Raw genomic sequence first — 19,654 nt, forward strand, 5'->3', positions numbered from 1 at the left:
AGAAAGTAATAATATGGACAGAGGACTCATTTGAAACATGCTTCATAAGATGTTAATTGATGGAATGGAGTCATGTTGATGATGTTTTTATCAGCTGTTTGGACTCTCATTCTGACGGCACCCATTCAAAGCAGAGGATCCATTGGTGAGCAAGTGATGTAGTGCTAAATTTCTACAGAAACTGTTCTGATTAAGAAACAAACTAATCTCTTTGATGGTCTGAAAGAGAATTTCATTTTCAGCAAATTTTCATTTTTGGGTGAACTATTCCTATAAGGCTAATGGAAGCAGATTTGATGGGTAGAATTTTATGGGTATCTCCAGCACACCCCAAAGTTGAAGCTCCGAAGTGGATGAGCTGATTCCATGCTAGTTGATGTCTCTAGCTTGATGTTACTGCGACTCCTCTGTATAACAGAATATATCGACTGGAATGTCTTTTGGGTGCCATTAGCGACAGAAAAGTTATATTTATCACATCTGGTGCCTCTGATCTGGTGGATACGTATGAGAGCAGCTCTCCATATGCTGCAGTTTGTAACATTGTAGAATAATGAAAATTATGATCCTCGACTTAGAGGTTATGGGATGCCCAAAGTGCTGTTTATCTTTTCTACTCCCTGGAATGTATAGCATTCTATTTCCCAATTGTGACAGTATTTTTGCAAATTATGAGGATTATGTGAGTAACATATTTACTTAGAATATATATTATGGCTGGGATGAATGGGTTCACATCTAAGATTATAGTGTATTGGGAGGTCATTGTTTTAAGGTGGTTTAATTGCTTATTCCAATGAATTATATGGATTTGTTTCTTACACAAACAGCTTTTAATGTCTTTCCATGTTTTTTGGTGAATTGTAGTTGTGTCGATTTCTTGTGGATTGTTGTGATGTTTCTTTAAGGCAGTTTGGATTCTCATTCTGACGGCACCCATTCACTGCAGAGAAGATCCACTGGTGAGCAAGTAATATAATGCTAAATTTTCCCAATCTGTTCTGATGAAGACATAAACGCATCCCTGTTACTATGATTTTAGACAACAACAACAAAAGTGATCATTTAAAACTTGGTCTTGGTTGAAAATTATTTTATTGTAGTAAACAATTGTAGTGTCGAGATCGTGGTTATTAGGCTAGCAATGAAATGTAAAACTGTCAGCACTCTTACTTTAGGACTTTAAGGCATAACACAATGACATTTCTTGGACATTCTTTGTCTGATACAATGTTTAAAACCCTAAAGAAATAGACATTAAAGTTGCCGACTTGAACGGAATATGCGGATGTATGCATGTAATTTACAGCTACCGGATATTTTCAGCACTGGACAGCACCTTCTATCTAGCTGAGTCTCTCTGGGGGTTTCTTATTGTTGGCCGTTGTCTCATTTACATGGATGTCCACGCGATTCCTCTCGGTGAAGTGTTTACTGGAGCAATGGTTCACTAGCCTTTGGTGCTCCAAATGTTCCTTCTCGTGGGGTTTATTTGGCCGAGTGAGCAGTCCAAAGCTCATACCTCACTGAAAAAACAAATGGCGAAAAATAATCGGGGAGCGCACATTGAATGTGAGATTAATGAAAACACAATTATAAACTCTTGTACACACTTAAATTGAATTTTTGTACTCATTTTACCACGACTGCCAGAGATTTTACTCAAGTAAATTGAGGTTATTGAAGTGATTGGAGCAGGAGTCTGACAGAACGGCTTTCTGAGGTAAGGCACTTTTACCTCATGGCAAATTATATAATTTACAGTAAAGTTTCATATTTTATTTTACTTTTTTATCTCCTTAATATTGGTTTATGTTATCGGCAACGTTAAGCCCATTACTGTGAAACGTGTGTGAGACAAAAACAACGATATTTGTGGTTTTATAGTTCTGTAATTGTGTTAACGATCTTAAAACGTCGCATGGGGACTTGCTTATAACGTCATTACGTTATGCAACGCTGTAAACATAATATATTGTCAAAAAACGACATCTATTACGCGATGTCTCCTTTTTTTCCCCTTTTTTTTTTTTTGGCAGCGAAGTCTCACATAATAGCCTACGTAATGAATACAGCCTACGTCAGAGACTGTGGGAAGTCATCTTTCCAAACCAACACCTTATTTTCCACACCAATTCATTGAACGGGACCGGGCTGTTATATCAGGTACGGATAAAACATTTAAGCAGCACATTTTATAACCGGTTCTAAATTTTGTTGTCCATTAAGACATTTTTTAATCGGATTGTAAATTTGAAACATTTTATTTTTTCTTATATTTCAGGGCTCTCATAAGAGATGGCTAACTGGCTGAAATAAATCCAGCGGCTAACGGATATTTCTAAGCAGTTTTCGTGGAATTGTCAACCCGGATTCACGCATTGTGAATAATGAAGACGCCTGAGATTACGTGGGGCGCTTTTAATGGAGCGACCGAGACTAACGGGACGCGCGCGGAGAAAGTTCAGCACGTGCTCCAGCCATTCTCATCCACCGTCGCTCTTCTGGTTCTAGGAATGGTTATTATAGGGATTATATTACTGTCACTGACCACATACCATTTTCACAAAAGCAAGATGAAGAAGAGGAAGATGCTGAGGGCACAGGAGGAATATGAGCGGGATAACTGTGGCTCCTCTATCCCGGTCAGAGTGAAGCCCGCGCTGAGCCGCTCCGTGGTCGCTCGTTCCTCTCCACCGCAACATCCTCCGACAAACACTGAAGCTAAACACCGCGAGGGAGTCGTTTTAGCAGAAGTTACTGGCTCCTTGTAACAGCACGAATGAGGTCTCATTTCTGTGTCTTTGTAAATATGTCAAATGAGCTGGCATCTATAATCGCTTTGTTCACTTTGGGAGATGTGACTAGCCTTTCCTACGATCATCTTATGGTGGACTTTACAAAGTAAACAAAATAATGACAGTCCTTTAATTTAATAACAGGCGAGTACGACTGCGTTATGGGCGGAAATCAGCGGATGATAAAACGCAAAAGTGGACCAGTGCTTGAAAGGAATAGGTATTTGGGATTCTCTCTAGATGCTGTCCAGGGTGCTGATTGCTTTTCTCTATTCAAGGAGTGTAATACAAAATTTGGGATTAAATGGGTTAACGTTGTCTGATCAGGAGGAACATGATGTAAGACTACACTCTTAAAAATAAAGGTTCTTTATTGGCATAGATGGTTCCATGAAGAACCTTTAACATATGGAACCTTTCAATTCCACAAAAGGTTTGATTTAGCCACATCCATAACCAAGCACTCAGCAGAACCATGTACTAATCATACCAATAATAAAGCACATTGATCTAAAGGATCATTGGTAAGATGTTTCTTTCAGATTTATACCTCTGACTCTTTTATGTTATTAAAACATGTACTCTAATGGTTGTGATGATTTACATGTAAATAATAAAACTTATTTGACTACACATCCAGCAGATGAATTGAACATTGCTGTATTTTACCACATTTCTTATGGGATCTTACACAATGTTTGTTCAAGACTATTTTCTTTATTTTTGGAAACCTCTGTATCAGTGAGCATAGAGACCACATGCATGCTTGGACAGTCATGAAAGCCTTTGTTTTTCCTCTGGCAAAGATTCAGCACAATCCATGCCAACCTACAGATCATTTTATAATCATTTGCATTTTTTTTTTTATTGGAAAGCATGACAAAGCACAGTTTAAGACCATTTCCAGACATAAATCTGTTCTTTTCTTTTTAGTCTGTGTGTTATCTTTAAATTAGATCACACTGCATCTCTGATAATGTGTTTATGAATGAATGAATCAGTAAAACTAATCAAATGTGTCATCAGTAATCTCAGAATTACAGTTATGATGAAACAATGATTAAAAAAGGCTGGTTTTCTATTGCAGTGGAAGATATTTCCAAAGATATAAATGCATGGAATCTCCAGGATGGTGTATCAGGGTCAATAACTTTTAATTTCTCTTTGATCTGGATGCAGCGACTCTAGCATATAAATTTTGTTGATGTTAAAAGATACTGCACTTATTGTAACTGTTTATTTTAAAAATAAAGGTGGGGTAAAAGTGATTCCCGTAACTGTGATACAGCTCAACTTATTAAGTAACAGTTAAAGTATAGCCTAACCCAGAATTACACTCTGGAAGCTGTTACAGCACGCTGCATACCTGTCAGCAATTCTGCAGCAGCTCCAATTTATGCTTTGGTTAAAAAAAAAAAATAATTCACCTGCCTCTCACTGTCACAACCACCCCGATTTATGACAGGCTCCTCTAACAGGCTTGTCAGCTCAATATCATGAAATTCAGTGTATCTCTTGTGCATGCACGAATAAGACTAAACGCAAATATAAAACGACTTTCAAAATGTCAATCATATGATGGGATCTTTAAACATGTACATTCAAGAATGCATTAAACTGATCAAAAGTGACAGTAAAGATGTTTGTAATGTTGCAAAGGAAATGCTGTTCTTTTCAACTTTCTATCAGTGAATTCTGAAAAAAAAATTGTATCACAGTTTCCTTAAAAATATTTAGCAGCACAACAATTTTTAACATTGATGATTATAATGATGTCATATGATGAAAATGATAATAATGAGACTATACTAAAATATATAATGATTTGCAAAATTACATCATATTATACTCTGCATTAAAATTATCAAGTGACAATAAATACATTTATAATATTGCATCATATAAATGTTCTAAGAATGTTTTGTTAATATCCCCATTAATGAAAACATGATGTCTGAATGTTCAAAATGTCCAGTTTTTTTAAACTTTAAAAGACATTTTATTTGAACTATGCTAGAGACAACATAATTGCATATTTTGGAATGTCATCTGAACCACTGTTAGATTAATATCCAACTATAATGTTTCAGAGAAACCTTCCATGAATGATATATAAATAATGTTGTTGAAATTTTGTTTTTAATACTGTATATTACTAAATACTAGATAACTTTGAACGAGCATTCTGTGAATGTTAAAGAATGTTTAATGCATAACTTAATATAATTAATAATAAAAACCTTTCAATAATGTTCTAGAATGTTCCCTGTTAGCTGAGAAAGAATCCCGAAACAAAAAGTCAGTTTCCACTAAATAGTTAAGCAGCGAAACTGTTTTGAACAATAACAACAACAGCAATAAGAAGAAGACTATACATTATTATAAAATTAGTTTGAAAATGCCAGTCATTGCCAGTCAAGTTGCTGCAGGGTTTGTATTTCTCTCAATCCCACATACCAAGGCTGTTAAATTATCTCAGACATGTTGGAGACAAATCAGTGCCTGCAGGGGGGACGCTCACCTGTCTGTCCACTGGAACATATGACTTTCACCAACAATAGCTACAGTGAAAATTTCTGGGCGGCCTTTCAAGGAGCTGGGTATTTAAAGAACAAAGTGTGATCGAGCCATCCTGACTGAGCACCAGGACTCCTCGGCAAAGACCTGGACCCCAGCTCTGAGTGCAGATATGACAGAGTCAAGCTTGCGTGTCAGTGGGGGAGCCGTCAGATTTGGAGCCACCTATGGAGGCAACCGTCTGTTCTCCGGAGCCAGGGGAGGTGGAGGCGTTAGCACCACTCTGTCCCGTTCACTCGGATTGGCGAGAGGGGGTGGAGCAGGAGCTGGTCTCACGCTGGGAGGAAGTTTGGGTGTAGGGTTTGGGGCTGGTGCAGGATCAGGACTGGGCTTCGGCGGTGGTGCTCTCGCTCTCGGTGGAGGCCTCGGCCTGGGAGCCGGTGGTGCCAGAGCAGCGGGGATCAGGGCTGGTGTGGCTCCGCTGAGAGCCCGTCTTGGGGGGCGAGTATTTAAAATCGGAGGCTATGGTTTTAACCCATCCTTCATCAGTTCTACCACTACAGTGGATGCAGGTACTGCTCCAATGCCCAGAATCGACCCAACACTCCCATCACTGGACACAGTGCAGGACACACGGATGAAAGAGAAGGAGGAGCTGCAGGCCCTTAATGATAAATTTGCATCTTTTATTGATAAGGTGGGTTTTACAAATATCATACTATATTTCATATTAACGTATAATCAGTAAATAGAAAATACTTTATTGAATGCTTTTACAAATAAGGTTCTAATGACTATAACATTGTTGTTTCACAGGCAAGGTCACTGGAGCAGCACAATGCAGTACTAAAAGCCAAAATTTCCATGTTTACTAATCCAGAGCAGGGTGGACCTGCCAGCACTTCCATCCTTCTGACCTCTGCCATCGGAACGTACAAATCCCAGATCGACAGCCTCACTGCTACTAAAGAGGCCATCATCGCTGAGATTGAGCACTATAAAGGCATTATTGAGGATGTTCAGGCCAGGTGAGTTCACAGAACATCTGAAGAAACATAATAAGAAGAAAAAAAACAGTTTCCACAAAAATATTAAGCAGCACAACTGTTTTCAACAAGTAAGCATACCATCCCCAAACTTTTAAAAAGCTAGTTTCAAATATTGCATTAAAGAAACCTCATTTCTAGAAGCCTCTTTATCTTTCAATAACATTTTTCATTACATTTGAGTACACATTTGTAATTATATTCCACTTAACTGCTGCTCAACTATATTAGTTCTGTCTTATTATTGGCACTTTGTGGTATGATTTTAATACTCTACATGAATCTAGTTCTCATCTGTATTGCCAAAGTAATTGTGCTATAATATCATTTAAAGTTTCTCATATTAATTTTTATATCTCTAACTACCTGCTTAGGTGATTGTCACAGGTAAAATATGCCCTTTGGGTAAGAATGTACCAGACAAGAGGACAATTACTGATGTATCTGCACATTCTCTCGTTCTGTATTGTCTCAGGTATGATGAGGAAACAGCTCAAACCAAAACTCTGGAGTTTGACTGGACTGCATTGAAAGAGGTATGAAACACACATCATCAGGATGGTTTTTACAGGCGTACAGATGACTGACCTACACAAATTCTCCTCCATTAGGAAGTGGATAATCTCTACCTTACCATCTTTGAGTTGCAAACCAGCATTGGTGGTTTGGAGGATCAGATTGCTCTCTCCAAGCAGGTGTATGATGCCGTGAGTCTGCAGGATACCTCTATTTCTTCATTTACTTCGACATGCCTTTGTTTATTTCAGTAGTGTCAAATTAGATCATTCATTTCCCATTGGCCTTAGCTTGTTTATCTGCATGTGTGTTAGAAAGTGAAAGAGGTGAGAAACATTGTGACTGGTGGTGTGAAGTCGGCAGTGTCCATCTCAGTGGATAACGCAGCCCAGGCACAGGATCTGACCTCAGCGCTGACTGAAGTCAAAGCTCACTATGAAGCCCTGGCTCAACGCAGCAAGCAGGATGCCCTCCTCTCAGTCCAGGACAGTGTATGAAACCTTTGCCCTTTAATATTCAAGCTTTAGAATATTCACTACTGTGCAGCAGTAGTACAACAAGGTTGCATATAACATTAGTTAATAATTAACCATATTTAATGATACCATAATAATATATATATATGGTATTTAAATAGATTTACAATGTTGTTCTAATTAAATCATTAACATATAAAAATTCAATTATATTATAATGTAATAGATATAATATAAAATAAAATAACCCAAGATTAATTAATACAGAGAATGCTTACTCATTCTTGATTCATTGAAAGCATTATAAACATAAATAACCTTGTTGTAATGTGATGCTTAATATTATTTTTTTAATTTTTCTGATGATAATGCATGAGTTTCAATTAATCTTTTATAAAATGCCTCCCTCAAGTGGCAAGTCCTTGTATTGCAGATCTTGTAGCCTTACCACATGCCTTGGGCAAGGCTAAAGGTAATTTCTCTTTTTTGGCTCTATAGCTCTCCATGATGTCTGTATCCTCTCACCCCACTTCTCAAACACTCACCTCAGCCAAGGAAGAGCTCAGAGTTTACAAACTACAGATTGACTCTGTGCAGAGGGAGATCGAGAGGCTCAAATCTCTGGTAATTACTTACTGTGCTGTGTCACAAAGGGTTAAAACCCCCTTTTTCTTGGATTTCTTGTGAATAACTGATGTCCTCTCCGTTGACAGAACTTGCAGATGGAGTCTCAGGTGGAGGAGGCAGAGTGTCACTCCAGCTCCCACACGGAGACGTACCAGGATCAGGTTCTTATTCTTAAGTCCCAGCTTGATGATCTCAGAAAGGTAATATATCAATCAATTAAGACAAAATGATAAACACTGTTAATTATTAAAATGTCCCTTTTAATGAATAGAAAAGTGAAAAAACATAGGTTGTCACTCTTTCCTTCAGCAAATTGCTCATTACGGGCAAGAATACCAGGAGCTTCTCGCCAGCAAGATGTCGCTGGATGTTGAAATCACAGCCTATAAGAAACTCCTGGACAGTGAAGAGAACAGGTGAGGAGGTTTAACATGAGTAGATTAGATTTTGTTCACTCAACAATCACGCTGTTTCTGTTTCGTGAACCAGGTTGAAATCTGGAGGTGGTGTCACCGTGCACATGTCTAAGACTGTAGTCGGAGGAGGAGCAGCGGCTGGAGGAGGAGGAGGAGGTCTAGGCCTTAGTGTAGGAGGTGCAAGCCTGGGAGGAGGTGCCGGTCTAGGTCTTGGAGGTGGATTTGGGCTGGGCGGAGGCCTAGGAGGTGGTCTTGGGGGTCTAGGACTGGGACTTGGTGGAGGACTGGGCTTTGGAGCAGGTGCAGGAAGTTCCTACAGCGCAGGGAGCAGTTACATGTCCTCCAGCCTGAGCAGCAGTGCCTGTAAGTATTCATAAGTGCTTTCATACACATACACATGCAGACTGTTCACTCCAAGTCTGACGCCAAAAATGTATTTTTTAAATCTAATTGAAAGCTGAAAATGAAATTGAAGTTCCTGAACATTATGAATATTTTGGGAAAATGAGTTATGTATTAATGATTCTGTTTTAGTGTTAGTCACTAATCAAATAAGAATATTAATAAGAGAGAAAGAAAGATATATGTGATCATAAAAAAAAAACACATTTGTATTAAAATTTCAGACTTTAGGAGTCCCACTTACTGTTCATCACTGAATCAGAGCTTAAATGGTATAATGACGTTCGTGTTGAAATGTCATGTTCGCTTGTAGTCACACTTTCCATTGTTTCCACTCAGTGTCATCCACTGTTTACTGAAGATTCACAACCTCCACTCTTCAAGCCGCAACAGAATGCTGAACTTTCACATTTGAGTCCTCGATGACGCTTCATGAAGATCACCTCCCATAAGTTCACACATTATGAGCGCACCATCATGTTCATTTAAAATAAAATGATGCTCGATTCTGTACTAATTTGAATACCAGATCAAAATGTCTGTATTGTATTTCCATGCATCACTTCCTGCTACAAAAATAAATAATAATAAAAAGAAAATTCCATTTTGGTACTGGAGAAAAACACAGTGGTCTTCAATCTTTCCACGTAATAACGTCAATCACATCTCAGTTCTAATAATGATAAATCCAATTGACATAATATAATAATAATAAAGTGTGTCTTTTAAAAATGTGATATATGCAAAAATATATAAAATTTCATCATGTAATATTCTTTTTTAAAAGTTGGTAACATTTTGCAATAAAGTCCCATTAGTTAATGTTAATTAATGCATCAACTGACATAAAGTAACCATGAACAATACATTTGTTACAGTATTTCTTCATTTTTGTTTACATTAGTTAAAAATGTGACTGTTCATTGTTAGATCAGGTTAGCTCAGGCCCATTAAATAATATCATTTTGAAATAAACATTACTAAAGAATAATAAATGCTTTAGAAAACAATTAAGTGTCAGTTCGATGTTACCTAATGCAGTTAAATAATGTTAATTAATTGGAAATTTATTGTAAAATGTTACCAAAATATCTATAAGTATAAATAAATATAAATAATGTTTTCAACATATTGTGAAATAAATATACAAATATATCTCAATAGATTTATTTATAAAGCACAATTAAAAAAAACAGCAATAGTTGTCCAATGTGCTGTAATCTGAATAGATTATAAAAACAATAAAACCCAACATAAGACATAAAGGATGTAAAGCAGGCCATAAAAAAAAGCAATAGAGGACATTACAGGAGAAAAGATACGTTCTGTTCGAAAGTTTAGGTGCGCCTATTGTGAAAGATTAAAAACCGATATACATAGAACAATGTAAGCTGTGAAAGAGTAAAGAGTATCTTACATGAGCACTATTTTATATTTAGTTGAAAAAAGTTAATATACTGTATACAATATTACATGGACTTTTAATTAATTGAATTACAACCTAACAATTCATTTTATAACACTCTTAACATAACATTATTAAGTATATCTCAAAATAAAGATCCTTGTCAACTCTTACACCATTGTTCTAGTAAGAAAACAGTCTTGCAAGACGCTTAAAAAGCGGAAAAAAAAAACATAACCACACACCACCTACAGACTCAGATGCCAAATGTCATAACAACTCTTAACTAGCCTTCATTAGCTTCAATAAACCCTCCAACTTTTAAAATCTCTCTTAAAGTCTCTAAGAGTTCATGTCTGAAAGACTCTGCCTTTGATTTTCTCTTTGAAATCACATTCTGCTCTATTTGAAGAAACAACAACCAGGTTCTGCATGCTACTGATTGCAACCGTTTGTCACCTAATGCGTATGACGGGGCTGCATTTCAAAGGTTTGACATTTTGTGTGACAGTGAACACACATGTAGCGAGCAGCCTTCGAAGCAGAGTTTTCACCTCTCTGTGTCTTGTGTGTTGCTGTGGGTTTGTGGTGGTCTCTTCTTGGTGTCCGGCATGGTTCTGCACGGATGTGGTTAGATTCAGTTTGAAACAGGAAACACAGGTTCATTCTGCTCTCATTAGTCCTTCATCTGACTTCAAACAATATCCATCAGAATGGAGATGGACTGAGAGGCCTCGCTAAAGGTAACAGCTCACTTACTAATACTCTTCATAATTCAACACTACGACTGATCGAAAACTGTGAAACCTGTATGAGCTGCTTAGTAGCAGAAAATGGCTTTTTAATATGTAATATGGGGGAAGATTTTTTTCTCTCGATGTTATCAGATACTTTTACCACTTCTTCACATTAAATGAGCTGATATGAATTAAAAAGGAAGAAACAACAAAATAATAATGGTCCGTCAGTTAATGTTAATTAATTAATTAATAATAATAATTTATTGTTTTTAATAATTTATTCACCTTTGTTAATGTTGGTTAATGAAAATACAGTTATTCATGCTAATTCACAGTGCTTTAACTAATGTTAACAAGCACAACTTTTGATTTGAATAATGCATTAGTAAATGTTGAAATTAACATCAACTAAGATTAATAAATGCTGTAGAAGGATTGTTCTTGGTTAGATCATGTTAACTAAAGTAGTTAACTTACATTAACCAATGGACCATTATTCTAAAATGTTACCAAAAATGTACAAAAAAAAATAATAATAATTATCTTAACATATCTTGCATCCAAGTTCGCTGATGATGAAAAAATGAAGGCTTTTCTGACCCTGAGATGGTGATTCATTGAACTCACTATCACGTTGAATCATCTTGCGTATTAATAATTCTCTTATCTCTTGCACAAATACTTTGTGCCTTTTTATCAGAGCAGTGAGATACATTCTTGTGGAGGTAAATAGATAACATTCTGCAATTTGTTCTCCTATGCTGTATATATATATATATATATATATATATATATATATATATATATATATATATATATATATATATATATATATATATATATACTCTAAACTAATATTATCTAAACTGTAAACCTCAAGTGTCAAATTAGATAAAAGAGAATTTATTTATATCTTTTTTAAACTTATTGTTCAAGGTATGATTGATGTCCAGAGCCAACAAGGAGTTCTCCTTGCCATCATTTCTTTGGCCTGCCTTGGTTGTATTTATGCTCTCTGTCTGTGCTGCAGAAAGAAATCTTGTAAGTAGTCTGACATCACAACACTTTCACACAAAGAGTATCTTCCTTGTGCACTATACATATATATAGTTCTTTTTATCATCTAATGTTGCTGTAATTTTTTTATTATTATTTTGAGCTATGCAACAAGAGGACAACGACCTGTATGAACAAGATGATTTGTAAGAAAAAAATGTTTTATATACGAATACATTTTAATTTATAATTAATTAATCAATTACTTTATATAGACCGATAGATAATAAATTGTTATTATTTTTTGTTTTCAGCAATGAGGACAGTAAATATGGTGAATGCAGAAAACCTACAGCAGGTAAACTATTTAACACATTCTGAAGGGGAAAACACATCTAATTATAGACTTATATTTACTGTCAGTGTTTTACTTTCAGAATACACTAACTTTCACACACATTTTCTGTCAGAGGAAAGCTGAAATTCTAAATGTAATCACCATTAGCCAAAATAAAATATTTTATTCATATCATGTCTATTTTTTTTTTAGTGCAAAGGCCAAACCAAAGAGTGATGCCTTCAGCCTCAAGGTGAGATCTTTTTAGCTGTAGTTAGTGTAAACAGCTACTCACTGTTTATTTAGTGTTATAAATGTCATAGTAATGTCCACTTTATCTAATATATCTTATTATTTTGGGTTGGGGAAAATGTTTTGTACATAACTGAAAGCATTCCGAGGCTGTAACGATTAACTGAACAAAATCAACTGCAGTCATTGCCGAATAATCATGATTGAAAGAGCAAAATGAAGGCAAAGTTTCAGGCGTGATCAATTTTATTTTCACAGGCTTTCACCGATGAACAGGCCTTTCAATAGTAAGAATTTCGATGTTTAAACTCTTATCTCTGTGGTACCGATTTAAGATTTATTTTTCTAAGATGCATTCAATATTTTGAATGATTTTCTTTCTTCTTCTTTTTTCTCAACTGTTTCCAAGCAGGTGAAATCCACTGGAGTTATCAAAACCTTCCAGCAGGTAAGTCATCGATATTGCAGTCGTAAGATGTTACTTTTGATGAAAGGCATTTTAAAATACAAACTAACCTATGGTATTGCATCTATTGGTTTCTTCAGCAGAAAAAGGCATCTTGGAACCAACATATGTGTGAGTCATATTTTTCATATGGTTACCATATGTGAGGAAAAGAAGTCTACAAGATACTAATCACAGACTTTGATTCGCATTTTAAAAATGATTCTACATTCTGCATCTGATACGCTGATACTTTATTTTTTAATTTTTTATAGGGACCCAATTCCAGATTCAATTTATGTAAACGGAGATGACTCATCGTTAGGTAAATGTGTGCTTGTTAATATCATTGTCTAATGCAACCATTTGAGATGGTTCACTCTCTCAAGTTGTTCACAGGAAAAATGAGGTCAAGTAACATATTTAAACTGAGTACCAAGCAACCTCTAAACAGACCTGTAGTTGATAAATACAGTGTGTCTATTTCAAAAGCTACTCTTCACACACAAGTGAAAAAGTGTTTACTGGTGCGATTTACTGCATATATGAACAAGATGCTTAACGCAGTTCTTTTAAAAAAATGCTTCATTTGCGTTCCTTAGATTCAGATTCAGGAAAATACGAGAATATTTTTCAAACAAAAGAAGTGCAACATGACTCAGGTTGGTGTTTTTTTTTAGTTATTCTCATATCTATATTTAGTTTAGAAAATCACATTTGGTACCTCTTAGCTTTCATCAATAACATGAATAAAAATGTTTATATGTGACCCTGGACCACAAAATCAGTCTGAAGTTGCGCGGATATATTTGTAGCAATAGCCAAAACAACATTGTATGGGTCAAAATTATAGATTTTTCTTTTATGCAAAAATCATTAGGATATTAAGAAAATAAATATTCCGTGAAGATATTTTATAAATTCCCTATCGTAAATATATCAAAACTTAATTTTTGATTAGTAATATGCATTGCTAAGAACTTCATTTGGACAATTTTAAAGATGATTTTCTCAATATTTCGATTGTTTTGCACCCTCAGATATAGTTGTATCTCGGCCAAATATTGTCCGATCCTAACAAACCATACATCAATGATGTATACTTTTCAATAAGGAGAAACTGACCCTTATGACTGGTTTTATAGTCCGGTGTAACATAAAACAAAGTCCAGTTACACAATATAATTTTTTTATTAGGACAATTACTTTTTCCATAGTTTTTAAGATTTTTTATGTTTTTAATATTTAAAATACATATACATTTGTGGTTTAGAGCGATTTGGGATTTTAACTTTTTTCTCTTTTTTTTTTACTTTATATGACTTTTATAAAAATGTTCCTTTGCTTATTATTGTGTTTGATAATGTTTCTGCAGATAGCTGTAATTATGTAAATTGGGACATTGCAAATGAGGAAGGTAATATGTTCATTATTAAACCATTAACGTTGATAAAACATTTTACAATTGAATCATGAGACAGCACTGATCATTTTTTTTCTTTCTCCTTTATTCAGATGAATCCGACTACGTGAATGAGATCACAAAGTGAATAGGAATGACTACTTTTTTCAGATTTTGATCTAAGTGGCATTTACTGCTATTAAATTAAAGTGTTAAAAAGTGTACTGCTTGACTTTCTGAAGAAGTCAAATAAGATTAATGTGGATGTGCGTAGTCAGCTCTGCTGATCAATAAACAATGATTTAATAAACCGCCAGTGAATACATAAATGCTATAAACTATGAGACCTCTAAAATATTTTACGCAACAAAGGCACAAACATGAGGGCTTCACATGAAGAGCTGTGCAATGAAGATTTGAAGCCTGTTTCATAGAGGTGTGACAAATGAGTCAGATGAATAAACATGCCCTTTTCATAACAAGCGAACGAAAAAGCAATCAGGATGAGAAGCAGCTTTAAAAGTTGGGGAACATTATATACAATTAAGTGTATAAGGTGTAATTTGGTGTCGGCGTCTGCTCTTGATAATGCTTTCTCCTCTGGCTCTAAAATTGTCACTGGCATCACTAGGTTCAAATCGAAACCTCTAGAACGGTCACTTTTTCTGCTATACTATTTCTGACATGTACTGTAATACAAAATGGAAAATGACTGTTGGAATGAACTTAACTGGTGCATGTTAATTTGGGCTGTTAGCAGCGCCTCAAATTTTCATTATGTAAATGGAATTAGCTCTACTATGCCAAGTACTTCAACACCAAAAACAGCCCATCACTCACAAACATAAGAAGGATTTTGTTAATTTTTATTAATGCAATTTGTCATTTTCACAATTATGATTTTTTTTTTCTTTTACAAAATATAAAAGTCTTAGTACATGTTCTGGAGTTAAAGAACACTGAGGCTGTGATCATTTGATAACATCTCTTGTCTTTAGCTGGCATCAGGTGCAGCAGTCTTGCTGCACAGGCGACCCAACAGCCCAGCCATCTGTAACAGAGAGTTCACTCCTTCTGCCACTTTCATATGTGTGTAGCCAATTTCCTGGGAATCAAATGTCCAGTTCAAGTGTGATTAAAATAAAAATGGTACATTTCTTGTTTTTATTCAAGTAATTTTCCCCACATTAAAACAAAACAAATATCATAACAGTAAAAAAGCTCATTTATTTTAAATGTTGAGACTAGATAACAATGACTATTTTATCTGATTTTCTATGATACTTTCACATTGAATGGTGAAAACATTTGTGATGCTGCCTCTATTGTGTTAGATTTCATTGCAGTGTATTGAAAAAGCTTAAAAGCAAATGTAAATGTTTCTTAGAATTTACTAGAAGGGCAATACACACCTTAATATATTCCAGCTTCAAATATTCAGCCATCTGAAAGGTCTTACACACTCTAAAGATGTTTCCAATGATGTCCTCTGGTGAGTATCCGAGTGACCAAAGCTGCTCAATGACCTGTAGAAAGACGCATAATTGCGGTCTTACCCAACACCTGCCATTTCTGAAACTGACCCTGAATATTTTCTAGGGCAAATGTTTAGTGCTACCTTGTAGGCTTCATCAATGTTGGCATTGACACAGTGCTCCAGCATGCTTTTAACCAGCAGAGGATGTGGCTCATCACACACCTGCAGAAGCAACACTGTTGGTACTTCACCAATAAATTTTTATATTGAAATGATGCCCATGCATAAGACAAATAAAATGCATATAAAAATACCTTAAACACATTTTCACTGTTGATGTAACCAAATCCAGAATTTGTTGACTGCAAGTTATTCAGAGCCTAAATTACATACAAAAAAGACAAAAGTATAAGGTTAATATTAATAAGGTTTACCTAAAATGTACATATTTTTTAAATGTTATTCAGAGACTATCTATCTATCTCTCTCTCTCTATATATATTTTTTTTATCTAGTCTCTAAATATCTTGTTAAATATGCATATTTTACGTAAAAATTATTAATTGTGTGTGTGTGTGTGTGTATATATATATATATATATATATATATATATATATAGAGAGAGAGAGAGAGAGAGAGAGAGAGAGAGAGAGAGAGAGACACACACTCACACACATGCACGCATTCATAAATAAAAAGAATAATCAAAACCTTTTTGGTGGTTGTTATTATTATTATTGTACATTGCTATATTAACAATAGCAACAAAAACAATAATATTAATAACAACCTTTTTTTTCTACTTAATGTTTATTATTACAATTAAACGAATGAACACATATAATACATAAATTAACATTTTTGGTAAACAAAATAATATTCATAATATGTACACATAACACTAGAAGTGGTAATTGACCTGACCTGTCTCATGTCCCCTTGCGCGGTGAAGATGATGGCCTCTAGGCCGTCGTTGGTGACATGTAAGTTCTCCTGCTCAACCACCTCCGTCAGACGCATCATGATCTGCTCGTCTCTGAGCTTGCTGTAACGCAGCACCGCGCAGCGGGACTGGATGGGCTCTGCAACCCAATGAGAAGATAAACTGAAAAAATTTTCTGTGTCAGATGTACGCTGGCGTGGACTTTTAGTGTAATAGTTCATTTGAAGCATGTCATCAAAGATTTAAATGTCAATCTGTTATAAACAGCATTTTTGTTTTATGTGCCACGTTGCTCACCAATGATCTTATCTGATGCATTACATGCCAGAGCAAAGCGTGTGGTTTTGGAGTAGATCTCCATGGTTCTTCTGAGAGCCTGCTGGGCTCCATCTGTCATGCTGTGGTAAAAAAATAAATTAAAAAAAATACAAAAAACATTTGCATGAAGCATTTTTTAAATCTACAAAATGCAAAACTTTGAAAACGTATTTTTAAATAGATATTTTTTCAATAAACGTAAATTAAATCCAATATTTTTAAGAAAAGTATTACTCTTACCTGTCAGCCTCATCCAAGATTATGATCTTGTGGCGACCTTTAGGGAGTGTGACCTTTTGCTGGGCAAACATTTTGATTTTGTTTCTCACTACATCAATTCCACTAAAATTAATAATAGGCAAATAAAAAATGAATTAGTGGACATTAATCTATGAATATGATCATCTAAAACATTCAATGTGCAGACACTTGTTTAATGACACTCATTAGTTGTACAAAACCTTCAGCTTACGTTTCTTACCGGTCATTTGAGGCATTCAACTCAAGCACAGCGTCTTTCATGGCTGGACCAAGAAGAGCTCTGGCCAAACACAAAATGCTGGTCGTTTTTCCAGTGCCAGGAGGACCCTAAACACAAACGAGGTCTCCATTTGAATGCATAGTGACACGTGAGTAAATTCAGATGCCACCTGGTTGTGAAAGCACATTTTAACTTACAGCGATGATGATGTTGGGCACATTTCCTTCTCTTGCAAACACCTGCGACAATAACAGGGCAAAAGACGAAACATCAGCATTTCCAGAAGCTTCCTGACCACTTCGGGTAAATCAGTATGTGACTTATATGTCATACTGACCTCCAGTCTGCTGACAGTTTCCTCATTTCCAACGATTTCATTCAACTTCAGAGGTCTGTATTTTTCAACCCTGGAAATAAAAACATTTAAAATACAATTATTCATGACAGTGAGCATGCGGCTGCAGAGAAAAACGAGCTATGCAGTTCAGCTGCTGTAAACAAATCTGCATCCTTGCTATCTTTAGCGACATTAAAGTCATTCAAACACCACAACAGCAGGCTTACAAACAGTACATTACCATGGTAGTTCATAAGCATTCGTTGATGATTTCGGTGCAGTATCATCCTTTTTAGGCGCTCCGTCGGCTTGACTTTGTTCAATGTCTGCTTCTTTCATTTCAACATCCATGTTGCCTGCGAGTAGCACACATTCCCGCCACAACAGGAACAAAACAGATCTGAAATTACGCCATTTCCGGCAACAGCCCATTACTTTATAAGTCACAGAAGGGGTTCTATAATAGATAACATTCAGTTGAGAAAAACATGGTTATTATTACCATATAGATACTGCATACCCAATAAAACGTGAGAAGTATATTTTAAGATTTAGCAAAATATATACCCTTGTTACGTACTTGTGTCAAAATATTGTATATTTGCACCTTCTGTTAAAATGAAAGTGAAGACATTTGTTATTTATTTATTTATTTATTTATTTTCACGTCCTGTTTAATCACTGTTATGGATTTTTCTAAGTTAATATGAACTATAATTTACTGTTTATTAAAAAATGAATCTACTTTCTTTTATCTTTATTTAATTTGTAATAAAATTATATTTTCATAAACAAATATGTCTTAAGGAAATACCTACTATTAGATGTCTTATGTGAAGTAGAGCATTTTATCAAATCATTAAATATGTACTTAATTTTTGTGTGTGTGTACCATGATTGATACCTGTTTTTTCTCCTCTTACTTTTATTTTGTTCCTTTCTTTTTGGTTTATGTGGGAATGATACATTATGCAATTTTTTTTGTATTTGTGTAATATGTACTTTTGCTGAAAATTTTCTAGATTTCCAAAATGTGTGTTTGCACATCGTTATGTTTAGAAAAAAAATAATTGTACATGATACTTTGCACCTGCATATTTTTTAATAATAAAAAATATTAATGTTTCTTTATTAAAATTTTAAAAAATATTTATTTAAAGAAAAATATTCATAAAAATAAATAGATAAAAATTATTCTGGCACTTCATAAACTGGAACGGAAAATGGAAAACTCTAATAAAAAATAATAAAATAAAATATCCTGCTTGAGATAATACGTTAAAATAAATATTTTAAATTCTGTATTTTACACCAAAATATTTATGAATTAATGCAATGTTTGAACAAATTTAACACTGTTTATAAACAAATATTAGAAATGATAGACACTATTTATTTATGAATGAATGAATGAAAAAATCTTGCTTTTTAGCTTTGTTGAAACTCCTAACCTTCAGAGCATCTGTTGGCCAATCTAAAGTTTCTTCCAGAAAAAAAATTAAAATAAAAAATGGATCAGATTGTCTCTTTGCATCTAAATGTAGGACAATGATCCCTAAAGAGGCTGAAAACATGAAGACGACAATAGCTTTACTAGCTGCTATGAATACACAATGGCTGACAAAAAAAAACAAGTACTGTAGATACAGATCGCAACAAGATCTGTCTGTGCCTGCATGCATAAATAAAAACTGCAGAGCTGTGGAGATCAGTATATATCACA

At 34.9% G+C, this 19,654-nt stretch overlaps 2 protein-coding genes across 2 annotated transcripts; one reads left to right on the top strand and one right to left on the bottom strand.

Moving 5' to 3' along the window:
• The first annotated feature begins 5,389 nt into the window (after positions 1-5,389).
• On the top strand, positions 5,390-9,364 carry LOC113092302 (thread biopolymer filament subunit alpha-like). Its single transcript, XM_026257884.1, has 10 exons — positions 5,390-6,012; positions 6,132-6,343; positions 6,837-6,897; positions 6,973-7,068; positions 7,192-7,368; positions 7,852-7,977; positions 8,067-8,180; positions 8,290-8,396; positions 8,470-8,759; positions 9,138-9,364. Exons 1-10 carry the CDS (start codon positions 5,488-5,490, stop codon positions 9,155-9,157), a joined length of 1,728 nt encoding a protein of 575 aa, XP_026113669.1. The 5' UTR covers positions 5,390-5,487; the 3' UTR covers positions 9,158-9,364.
• A 5,856-nt stretch (positions 9,365-15,220) lies between these two features.
• LOC113092305 (replication factor C subunit 2-like) lies at positions 15,221-18,325 on the bottom strand. Its single transcript, XM_026257888.1, has 11 exons — positions 18,173-18,325; positions 17,932-18,001; positions 17,792-17,833; positions 17,595-17,701; positions 17,354-17,455; positions 17,093-17,193; positions 16,777-16,934; positions 16,167-16,232; positions 15,994-16,074; positions 15,788-15,901; positions 15,221-15,480 (listed from the first exon to the last, which is right to left on the bottom strand). The coding sequence occupies exons 1-11, from the start codon at positions 18,280-18,282 to the stop codon at positions 15,370-15,372; spliced, it is 1,062 nt and encodes a 353-aa protein (XP_026113673.1). The 5' UTR covers positions 18,283-18,325; the 3' UTR covers positions 15,221-15,369.
• Positions 18,326-19,654: the final 1,329 nt, after the last annotated feature.

Source organism: Carassius auratus, unplaced genomic scaffold (assembly GCF_003368295.1).
Source record: "Carassius auratus strain Wakin unplaced genomic scaffold, ASM336829v1 scaf_tig00214550, whole genome shotgun sequence".
Taxonomy (NCBI): domain Eukaryota; kingdom Metazoa; phylum Chordata; class Actinopteri; order Cypriniformes; family Cyprinidae; genus Carassius; species Carassius auratus.

Bases quoted from the DNA above. Each gene is read 5' to 3' on its own strand.
- LOC113092302 (XM_026257884.1), top strand. From the start codon at position 5,488: ATGACAGAGTCAAGCTTGCGTGTCAGTGGGGGAGCCGTCAGATTTGGA. The intron at 6,898-6,972 runs GTATGAAACACA...CTCCTCCATTAG, and splicing joins ACTGGACTGCATTGAAAGAG to GAAGTGGATAATCTCTACCT. The intron at 7,369-7,851 runs GTATGAAACCTT...TTGGCTCTATAG, and splicing joins TCCTCTCAGTCCAGGACAGT to CTCTCCATGATGTCTGTATC.
- LOC113092305 (XM_026257888.1), bottom strand. From the start codon at position 18,282: ATGGATGTTGAAATGAAAGAAGCAGACATTGAACAAAGTCAAGCCGAC. The intron at 16,935-17,092 runs GTGAGCAACGTG...ATTGGGTTGCAG, and splicing joins TGCATCAGATAAGATCATTG to AGCCCATCCAGTCCCGCTGC. The intron at 15,481-15,787 runs GTGTGTATTGCC...TTTGATTCCCAG, and splicing joins TGAAGCTGGAATATATTAAG to GAAATTGGCTACACACATAT.